At 39.5% G+C, this 11,509-nt stretch overlaps 1 protein-coding gene across 1 annotated transcript in view; it reads left to right on the top strand.

Moving 5' to 3' along the window:
- Positions 1 to 8,879, top strand: part of WRNIP1 (Werner helicase interacting protein 1) — an 18,580-nt gene extending 9,701 nt beyond the window's left edge. The window contains exons 4-7 of the mRNA XM_009706161.1: positions 1,548 to 1,777; positions 6,866 to 7,021; positions 7,909 to 7,988; positions 8,498 to 8,879. Coding sequence (XP_009704463.1) covers positions 1,548 to 1,777; positions 6,866 to 7,021; positions 7,909 to 7,988; positions 8,498 to 8,773 — 742 coding nt within the window. The 3' untranslated portion in view covers positions 8,774 to 8,879. The remainder of the gene's footprint in view (positions 1 to 1,547; positions 1,778 to 6,865; positions 7,022 to 7,908; positions 7,989 to 8,497) is intronic.
- The last annotated feature ends 2,630 nt before the right edge of the window (positions 8,880 to 11,509 follow it).

The raw sequence follows: 11,509 nt of genomic DNA, 5'->3' as shown, positions 1-11,509 counted from the left end.
TCCCTGCAACATGGATTGTGGCCCTGGAAGACATTTGTCAGCTGTCACTTGCAGTGGTGTAGATTAAGGCTGCAGCTCTACAAGTTTTTTCCTCTTACATGTGGCCATGCAAGGGCTCAAATACTGACTGTTGACATTTTTCCAGTGCCTGCTGTCATTTTCTTTTGTGTGACAAGTGCAAAGTGGGTTTGCAAGGAGGAAGAGGAGGCAGGTAATGAAGAGTAGTAGATACGTGTGTGTGGGAACCCTGGCATTGCCCTTTTGTACACCACTGGTAATAACAGTAATAAATCTTTCTGGTGAATGAAGTGCAGTGCTGTTGTGAATCCTTAATTATTTGGCACACAAGGGCTTCCTAAGAAGTTGCCTCTCATGCCAAGCTCTGTGCGTTAATCCCTGCTGATATACGTCACTCTTGATTTTTCAGTCCAGTTACTAGAAATGGCTAAGTTAGGGCCATTACTTAATGCCATGCTTTAACCCCACTAGCTGCTGTTTCTAAATCAAGTCAGTTGTACCCTCTGCCTGGGGAAGACCTTAGCCGTTACCTTGTCTACATAACTAAAGTTTGAAGGTCAAATCCCCAACAGTATGCATGTGAAATGTGCTGAGGTGAGTTGGTTTGCACGTGCTGCAACAGTGGGGACTGCAGATGAAAACCTGGAGAAAGAGCTTGGGGACTTCGTTACTTTTCCAGATTTTTCATAGACCTGTTATGAGATCTCAGGAGATCCTTGACCTGCTGCTTCATTTCTCAACTATTCCCATCTTGTTCATTTAGATTGTGTGTTCACTGGAATTTGTCCTTTTTCATGTGTTTGTATAGTCCTGGCACACTTAAGAGTAGTAGATGGCAAGAACAGTGCCTTGCATACACTGAGGTGCCTTTTGTTTCTGTTAAGACCCAGTGACTAAGTTGTAATACCTGTTACCATTTGAAAAAAAGAATGCAGGATGCATGTATGCTTTACAATGTAAACAATCCTTCCAGCTATTGCTTTTTAAGCATATCTGATAGGAGCTCTTGCTGTTGGTAGGTAGTTTAAAACCTCATGCTAGTTTCTTTATACCTCACTATATTCTCTCACGTATATTTGCATAGCTTCCTACCTTTTCATTGTCCTTCCAACCTTTTCATTGTCCTTCCAACAAGGAATTTGAAGTGCTAGCTATAAAATGCTGATGGGGTAAAACCTTGTAAAGTTCAACTGACTGTGCCAGAATTGTGCTCTGGCAAAACCCTAACCTTAGTTTCCATTGAACTTAATGAAATGAGGAAAAATAAGGGGGCTAAATAGATGAGTGCTCCTGCCCTACCTTTTTCATGTGCAGTTGTATTTAACATGCATTGGGGCATGGGGAAGAGGGGTCAGGTCCCACAGTGTTCTCCCAGGCTCTGCAATGCTTAATCATGACAGAGTGAGTTAAGAGCAAAACTTAAACCCAGCTGCCTCTCAACAAACTTTGTAAAGAAATGCCATCTCTAGCATAACATGCAAGGAGAGGAGCATGATGGAGGCTAACAGTGCATGGTTATTCTGTTGCAGATTCCCTGTGTACATAGAAGAGAAAGCTTTAAATACCCTAGCCTACCTTTGCGACGGTGATGCAAGGACTGGACTGAATGGACTCCAGTTAGCAGTTCAGGCTAGATTAGCAGTGGGGAAGACCACTCCTTTGAATATTACCAAAGGTGGTTCTGCAGATGGCATTCTGGTAACAGAAGAGCACGTAAAGGAAGGGCTACAGCGATCTCACATCCTGTATGACCGAGCAGGTGAGTACCTGATACAGTTTCTGAGACGCAATGTTCTCAAGAGCTGATAGTCTCTATAATTCCTGTTTCTTCTCCCCCTTTTGTACCAGCTGCTCTGGTGGAACAGTGGTTGTACTGAAATTTGGCCCCGAACTTACTTTTCCTTTACAGTATAGCAGACTCAGCAAGAAATTCCTTCTGAACAGGGTTTCCTCTTAGCACTTCGGAAGTCTAGGTTAGCTGAAAGACATACTTGCTGCCCTGCAAATAGTGGCATGGTGAAATTATTTGTTCTTTAAGTTTATTAGAATATTGTCTTCTAAGAGGGTTGCAATGTAAAGAGGGAGAGGTAATCTAATAGGACATTTGTTCTTGGAGTTTTGGTAATCATCCATTGCACTTCTGCTCCTTTGAAAGTCTTGGAAGTGCTCACATTCACAACAATTTATGTGGAAACCTGAGCAGTTTGCTCTATTTTTAGAGTTGCTTTTTAAGATAATGGATTTTTTATCTTGCTTAGGGCAAGTCACATAAATCTAATTGCATTTAAGGCTTCTTAATGTGTGATAACCACTCTTGCTAAATTTGTGACTTGGTAATGTTAGGCATCACAATAGTTGGCCACTATACCATTTTATATGCGAGGGTTAAAAATCAGAGAGTGAATATTAGAGATAAAGTGAATCCCCTTGAATGCATGTACTAGTTCTTCAGCAATACTTGAATCACTGTGCAGTATTGTATCAAATGATTATGCCAAGCAGTATTTGGAGAACGGATTGATTTTTTTTTTTTTTTTTTTTTTTTGCCACTGTATCTGATTATGCTCAATTAACTGTCACTACTCAAAATCTGCGATGAGAGATTTCTCGAGGTTGTTTGTAATGTATATGCCTGCTTGCAGCCTTCTTGCTACAAAGAGGAAATGATGGCTCATTGTCAGGAAAAAGTCAGCTGGGCAGATATTGATATGATGGCAGCTGAAAAGTCAAGGGTAGGTGGCGGGGGGAGAAGAAATATTTTATGGGGCCTGTGGCAGGAAGAAGTCATGCTTAGGAGGAAGTGGAAAATCTGACCTGTTCATTGGTGTGAGTCTCTTGCTCTGTGTAGGTCCCCTGTGTGTTTGCTGTCGCCTGGTGGCCACTGTCACACAGAACTCTTGGCTGTGTCCATTGCTCCCAGCCCTGCTATGCCTATTTGCTCTGTTAGAGATTAGGACAGAATGCCTCTTCCTGAGGCTTGCATCAAGTCTAGGTAGCATGTGTCAGCCCCTTCGCTGTGACAGAAATCCTTCAAAGCTCTGTGTAGGGTTTGGGGTTTTTCTTGTCGGAGATTTTCAGAGAGGGGTGAGAGCAGTGAAAGTGCTGTTTTTCTCTATTGTAGGAATGCCAAAGAGCCTGCCACAGATATTGTCACAGTAGCAGATTGCCCGAGTACACAGTTTTACAAAATTTCTCTCCTCTGTGGAGTAATCTGTGTCTTGGTTGACCACTTTTGTCCAGAGTAGAGATAGCTGTCTCTCCTTTTATGTACAAAGGGCTTCTGGATAGAGGCTACTGTATAAATAAAGATATTTTTGTAGCATGTTTTAGCTAATACTTTTTGAATCACAGTTGTTGCGGTGGAATCTACAATCCTCTAATATAAAGTGCTTCAGCCTTGTAAAGTGGAGGGACATGATGCTGTCTAATCATGATAGCAGCAGCATACATTTCAGTGTAGTTTGTTCATGTAGAAAGCAGTAGTGTTCAGAGTTGTGTAAATACAGAATTTTGATTTTACATAATTATTTATTTTTTGTCAGCTTCCACAAAATTTGCCAACTATATGTAGTTGGGTGTTCTTTTATGTACTTTCACCAAGTAGTCTAGGAAGGAAATTATTCATAATCCAGTCATTAGGCTATTGTTCTGCTCTGTGTGCAGACATGTAGAGACAAGATCTTTGTGCAGATAATCTATGCATTTTAGCTGGAAGAACAAAGAAACAGCTCTAGTCAAATTTCACTGCCAGCAGCTGCCTGCAGCCCTTTCAGTGTAAGAGGAAACAAACGATTTAGTCATATTATAGCTTTTAATTGCAGTTTTTTAAATTTTTTTTTGAAGAAAAATGCAGATGGACCGTGAATAGATATTTAAGATAGAGTTGTATTGTCTCTTCTTCTTCTTAAGTATTGTGTCTCTCTGCTAACACTGATTTAATAGTAAATACCAAAGATAAATGTCAGAATTATTGCAGGATTTTTGTCTCGCTGTCTATGTGGTAACAGCTGCAGTTATGGTAAAGACTGGGAATGTGTTAAACCGAAGTTAATTTCTTCTGTAATCTGGAACATGGTTGTTCCTTCTTACGGAGAAGGAAAGAGAAGGTGTCTCACGCCATAATGTTTTTTGCCAACTTTATTGTTTTCTGCTGGACCAGAATGAGAAGGTTTTTTTATCCATGCTGTTGCTCTAGTCCTCCTTCCAAGGCTTCCTTCTGTCCTTTATCGATAAGCAGTTGATGTTTACCTTTGGCTAAGACAGAAAATAATGTGAGATGAGGACTGTGATACTACTTTTGTCTGCTGCCTTATAAATAGGGATTACTTAAGAAGTCCAGATATTAATTATGGTCAGTGAATGAGGTCTTTTCCCTATCTTCTACCAATAAATCTTTAGATAAATCAACATCTTACATTAGCTGGAGAACTCTTCATGAGCACACAGAGCAATTTAGGGGCATAAATCAACAAGATTTGTATACGTTAGACACTAGAAAATCCTGTCGTCCACAAAGCCTCTTGTGTAGTATCTTGTTTCGCTTCAGAAGGGTATGTGCCTTTGTGGGAACTGCATAGAGCAAAGGTATTTTGATTCCGAAAACTCTTTAGATTTTTGATTTTCAAGAGGCATCCAGGATGCAGAACAGCTGTGATATCAGGTAAATTGGCATGTGTCTGTTTCTCAACTGAATTGATAAGTCCAAAATCTATGTGTTGGCTAACCAGCCTGAGACAGAGCTAATAAATAAAGGTCTGTAAAAAATTCTGTCTAATTTTTTTAAACTGCTTCTGGTATCTCACATAAAATTTATATTTATAAAACTGCATTTTTTAAAAAGAAACATAAAGCATCCTTGTCCAATGCGTGTAACCCTATTTTGCCTTTAATTGAAACTGCATTTAAAGTACAACTGCACAGTTTTTCTGAAGGAGTCCAAGTCTGCTGTGTAAGTGTTGTCATTATGCTGATGATTTGGTCACCAACATTAACTTTGTGAGGAAGGAGATAAAGGGAGAAAACTCTCTCCTTTCTCAGCCTGCCTACTCTGAAGTTCCCTGCAGGTATGAATCTCTAGTCCCAGCCTATCTGCTGGATTCCTTCTGCCTCTTCAGCTGGTATCCCCAAGTATGACACTTTACAGTAGCCCAAACAGTGTATAAAAGCACTCCAGCAAAAAAATTTGGATGAGTGCAACCTCTGGAGATATTTAAAGGCCATCTTCCTTACTTCTAAGAGACCAAGAGACGCCTCTTCCAAGAGGACGATGTGAGTTCAGCTGCTTGGGTTTATTGCTGCTAACTCAAGTGTTATGGCAGAGCACGAACACGCTGTTTGTGTTGGCACAAGTGATGACTACATACCACAGGGCTCTTTGTGTGGAGTCCTAGCAAAAATAGCTGTCTACTGGTCTGCGTACGCCAGCAGCGCGTGTGTTGAATTCCCCACAGAACCGCACTGCGGCATGAGCAGCGACATGGGAAGATGGACCCAGTTTCTGACCTGGGAGGTAGAGGTCTTGGTGGCCTTGCAAAGGAGCAATTGCAGCGGTATGGGGGTTTTGGTTTTGAAACTCATGGATGCGGCCTTTTATTTTGCAGGACCTATGAGCAACGGTGATGTGTTCTGATGTGACTCTTGGGCTGTAAATCCTTTTAGCCTTAGGAAGAAGAGAAATATTAACAGATGGCTGTGCATGCAGCCAGTTGCCTTTATAATACATGGTTAGCTGTGAGCCAAGGAATGCCAGGAACTTTAAAAAAATAAAAAAAGCAGATTGTCTGGAAAGTTTAACAACAGTATTGCTGCAAAATACTCTTAAAAGTTTGATTAAAACAAACACATAAGAATCAAAACCAGCTGCACAGAGAAAAATTGCAAGCAGGAAGGTTCTCATTCAGTGTTTGTAATGTTGACCCTCTTATTTTTAACCATAGCTCTAAAAGATCTGTGGAATGGCTTTGTTTCTCCTTGGAGTCCATATCTAATCTTACATTAAACTTTAATGTTAAAAAAAATTTCCTTGTAATTCATTCAGTCTGCTCACTCCTTATTTAACAGTCTGGCATTTCAGGTTTCATTTGTGGGGTTTTTTTTTGATTCAGCTGCTTACAGTTTTCAGGATGTGTCCAGTAGTGCAGGTGTCCACAACTGAATTCCACGTTTCTTAGGGGTTTGCCAGGATTGTGTGCTGCAATCCTGTTTCCTCCAGATTGTGTAATGTGCCATCACGATATATCCGCAGCAACTATTCCTTTTTTTTCCCCTATATAATACAGCAAACTTGTGTTTGATTTACTGCACGCTTTATTTTCAAGTTTTAGTTGGTGTGAAATTTCTTTTTCTAAAATATCACTAGTGTATAGTATTGGATTTCTCTGGTTTTTCTGTTGTCTTTTCAGAGCTCTGTGTGTGTCCAAAAGCAATGGTCAGTGGTTTGTATGTGTTCATACTTTACTCTTTGTCAATTAGGAAATATTTATATAGAGTCTTCTTCCTAACTGCTTAAAATATCCTTTTTTTTTTTTTTTTCTTTTGAAGGAAAAATCATTAGGGTATCAAAACCAAATTGTTTACCTAGCAATGTTTAAAAAAAAAAAACACTCTCCTTTTCATCTGCAGTTGCTCTGTTATGCTTATGTAGTTAGCGGAATGATCCATGTGGCAAAGCATGAAGGTGTTGAAAACGTTAATGAACACCATAATCACATATAGGTAAAAAGAACTTGAAAAAGCAGGTTACACTTACCTGCTGTGATCTAGCAAAATATGTTCTGTTCCCTTAAATGCAATTCACTTAATTTCCTCCTAACAGCTTTGTGTATCTCTTCTCCCCCATTCTAAATAGGAGAAGAACATTACAATTGCATCTCTGCCCTGCATAAGTCTATGAGAGGCTCAGATGAAAATGCTTCCCTTTACTGGCTTGGTCGAATGCTTGAAGGTGGTGAGGATCCACTCTATGTGGCGAGGAGGCTGGTGAGGTTTGCAAGTGAAGATATAGGTCAGTATTTGCAGTATTTCATGTTGGAATATTATGTTGAATGAAGATCACCAGGCTTCTAATTTCAAAAAATCGGCATTTGAGAAAAAAACAACCCCAAAACTGCTGTATGCAAAATAGGTACAAAATACTGAAATGCTCCACGTCCAAAAAAAAAGTTTGTATGTGCAGGCAGAGACCTACATGTGGTGTCATTGTGATGATTGCCTATTGCAGAAGAAATGAAGTTTTTAGAGGTAAGGTTTTGGCAGTGTGTTGATATGGATTGTTTCAAAGTTTGATGATTGTAGGTCACCAGTAAACTTTTGTGATCGAAAATGTATTTCAGGGATGTCTGGTTTTTTAATGACTGTGGAAGGTGAATGCCTGCCCTGACTTGCAAATTTCAGATTTGATAGCTGGTTCCCTAGTTGTAATACGTGTTGATTGATGTACCCAAAGTAACAGATGCTGCAACACTTCTAGCACATATGAGGCAGGTGAAGAGTTATGAGATCTGGGGAAATGATGTCTATATAGCAATATTTCCCCATTTCTTTCTCACTTCCAAAAAATAAGCAAATTTTACACTGGCAGCTACTGCTCAGGCTGCCACCACGTGTCAACAGATTCGACTGTAAATCATACCCATGATATAGACCTTTCTTTGCAGGGGTGGCGGTGGGGGGACAGAAGGAGGAAGGCTGTGGGTGGAGGGAGTACAGCTTATGTATAGCAAAGTATTGTACCAGAAGTTGCAGCATCTGAGAAAGCAACTCTGAAATGTGCATGGATAACCTTCCCTCTTACAGGAGGGCGTGAAAAAAAAAGAAAGGAAAAAAAAAAAAAGACGACAATGACTAAAGTAAACTGACTTTAACCTGCTTTTATCTGATCCCTTTTTGTAGGGCTGGCAGATCCTCTGGCTTTAACACAAGCAGTTGCTGCTTATCAAGGCTGTCACTTTATAGGAATGCCAGAATGTGAGGTAAAGGCTTCATTAATTCACTGACTTGAAAGTACTGCAAACTGTAAAGCCTGTCTGTAATTATAAAAAGAAACCGAGATTACAAGGACAAGGCAAATTTAGTTACATGTTCATTCAGGACACCCCTTCTTTGACAAGTAAGAGAACATCATAGCTCTTAAAAGAGATGTTGCAGTTTGAAATAAAATTCACTGCGTATTTATTGTTAAAATGTGGTATGTGAACTAATGTAATTTTGCTCTGTCCATTTTTTTAAATATGAAAATTTTCTGTTTTCATAAGTAATATATTCTGATATTCTAAAGTAGCTATTCTTTTCTAGTAGTGAAAATCATGAAGAGCTGTGTTGTTGTTAAATAATAGTATTCATACTATAGTAGCAAGTAGAGGTCAGTTTAAAAACCTAATCCTTGTCATGCTACACAAGCAACCTGAATAACAGACTTTTTCCCAAAGAGCTTAAAGACTTAAGAGACATCATTTAATATTTGCCCTTTTCTTATTTCCAGGTGATTCTGGCACAATGTGTAGTGTACTTTGCCAGAGCACCAAAGTCTATAGAGGTATACAGGGCATATAGCAATGTCAAAGAATGTCTGAGAATGCACACGGGACCTCTGCCACCTGTTCCACTGCACCTGAGAAATGCCCCAACACGGCTCATGAAGAACTTGGGCTATGGTAAAGGCTATAAATACAACCCCATGTACAAGGAACCTGTAGAGCAGGACTATCTACCAGAAGAGCTGAAAGGAACAGACTTCTTCAAGGAACAAAAAACGTGACCTTGCTGGGAATGGGGTTTGATTTTATGACTCGTACATTAGTACTGCCATGGAAATTCCCCTTACAGTTTCAGCCGTCTGTTACTGTGATTGAAAGTATTAAGCCACTGAGACTTTCAGGTACTTTCTTATCCTTCTGGTTTTACTGCTGTTATTCTGAAGGTGTTTTATAAAGAATTGCAGTTAGGTGATGTAGAAATGTAAAAATGAGCTTTATCAGTTTAGTGCTGTCATCCTCTGGCTCAAATGAAATGGAGAAAAAATGAGAGATTTGTATTTCTGGCTCTTGCTGTGAGACAAGGAATATTATTGTGTTACTTTTTAAAATCAGTATCTATTTCAGATTTTGGGAATGTTTATTTTCCAGAAAAATAGTAAATTGTACCCCCCTCTGCTAAAATACAGTAAGCAAAATATAATTGCAGTGTAATCCTTGCTTTTGTGATGTTCCAGAGACTAATTTTATACAACTTTTGTTAAACCAATAAAGTTGTTAAAAATAGCGTCTCTGCATTTGTTTAAGTATTCTTATGACAGCAGTGTGGTTTTGAAAGGTTAAGATTCCTTTAACTTTATCATCTCTACTTTCCAGACCAAGCTTTAAATCATTTTGGAAGTAGAGTAGTCATGAAAATAGCTGAATTATGTTAGTTTTTGAAGTTGTATCACTTAAAAATTGTATTGTGTGATGACCTTTTGGGAAATGCTTTCAGAAAGAAGAATCCTGGTAGCGAAACACACTGATGTATTTCCAGGTGTGCTTCAGGAATTCCATTAGCTTTGAATTGAAAAACTGAGATACACAAATTGACTTACTGCTGTTATAATAGAGAGTTTGGCTTCTTTTTCCTACTGAAAGCATATCCACATCCAAGATTGCTGTTGACTGAACATTTCAGTAAGCGGAACATACGGTCATGGCAGCGTCTCTGGTGTTGACAACATTCCTTCACTTAAGTGCTGATTATTTTTCTTCTCCTCAATCCTCCTTCAGTGTGCAGTGGTCCAGTGTGCTGAAAAGCCAGCAACTTGCTAAAACCACATATGACTGTGCCAACTAGCAGTTGGGTAGCAGAAGAGGACCGTGTTTGGCTAGAATTACAGCAGATAATTAGCGAAGAAGATTTTCATTACTGAAATGCTGACCAGCCACTGGGGCAACTGTCCACACTTGTCAAAGAGTGGTGGAGTAAACTGGCCACTAGTGATGAGGATGTGTGTCTTGGCTGAAAATTACCACCTACACAGTAGCACAGTGCAGCTACAGCCAGATTTGCTCAGTAACTACTCAGGATTTGCTTGCTACCTGCCCAACAGACCTTTTTTACTGGGTCTGTACTGGTTACCTGATAGACTTAAGGATTCCTGTCCTGAACCTGCTTAGTTCATGAAATGTGATGAGGTCAAAACTTCCAATGCTTTATGTATAGCTTCTGATCTTCTTTTGCTGTTCAACTAAGAATGCCACATCCCTGCAAAAAGAAGGAGATGGTTCTGCTGACTTCCTTGAGAGGTGTCAAAAGGTAACTAATTCTCCTTCAAAAGGACTATGTACCACAGATTATTTTTTTTAATACTATTGAATCATGTGGTTTTTTTCTGATGTGTTACTTTTGCTGAACAATGACTGGCGCTTCATTTCACATTTACAGTATTTCATTTAACAGTTTTTAAGAACTTCCATTCAGCTACCTCATTCAATCTGTAAATATTTTGTCCTTTGGCAAAGGAAAATTGTTCTGCATTGGAGCCGTACCGGGCTCTTTGCACCTCTCTCGAGCTATACCTGTGATACAACCCAGCCACGTGCTGGTCAGCTACCTGATACACACAAACGGCAGGCAGGTATTTCTTGACAGCAGAGATATTTGGTGTTGTGTGGAGCTTAGATCAGAAGGGTTGCCAGAACCCTGCATCTGGGGTTCATTCAAAGCAACTTTCGCAGAGCGGGAGGATGTGAGTCCAAGTCAGGAAGCCAACTTTAACTTCCCTGCAGCAGGAAATTCAGCTGATATTACGCTTATGTTTCAAGATAGATCACTGGACCTTGGTTTTGATTGAAGGTTTTCAATATACAACCTGCAAAACTTCTTGATCACTGTCTTCTCTTGACTAAAGGATATTTGTATTGGAGATTCATTTTGTTGTGAGGCTCCTAACTTGGTAGTCTTCGTGTTATGTTCATCTGCGTGACAAAAATGTGCAACTTAAGCCAAGGATCGTGGTGTAACAAATGTTTCAGAAATTAAACTGATTGCGTGCCTGTGTACTGTTTGAATCAAATTCTTTAAACGTTTCTATGTGTTCTGCTTCCTCAAGTAAGTACCCAGATTCTTCACAGCAGGATGGTTTAGCAGGGTAGGAGCTACTTGCCTGAGTTTGTGTCTGCCCTTTCAAGATACGTAGAAAGAGGGCAACAGAGGTGAAAACATAGATTATATTAATCCAAAATACTCTTGGCAAAATTACTTGTGCTATCAACCAATGTTGATTTTAGTTCTTAAGACACAGAGACTTGATGTAAATATTTCTTTAAATGGTCCCTGATTTGCAAGCTGACTGCAGCTTGAAAAACAAATCAAATCAATGGATTGGTAAACTTAGTTTTCTGTCTTACAGGTGTACAAGAGTTTGCTGTGCTTCCCTTTGGCACAACTGGCAGTTAGAAGAACTGGGCTAATGCAGTCTGAGGTATTCTTCCATTCTTATTTTCTTCTATTAGCAAAAAGAATGGGG

The sequence above is a fragment of the Cariama cristata genome, unplaced genomic scaffold (genome assembly GCF_000690535.1).
Source record: "Cariama cristata isolate BGI_N322 unplaced genomic scaffold, ASM69053v1 scaffold18738, whole genome shotgun sequence".
NCBI lineage: Eukaryota > Metazoa > Chordata > Aves > Cariamiformes > Cariamidae > Cariama > Cariama cristata.
Note: the sequence above shows the minus strand (reverse complement) of the source record. Positions and strands in the feature narration are given on the sequence as shown.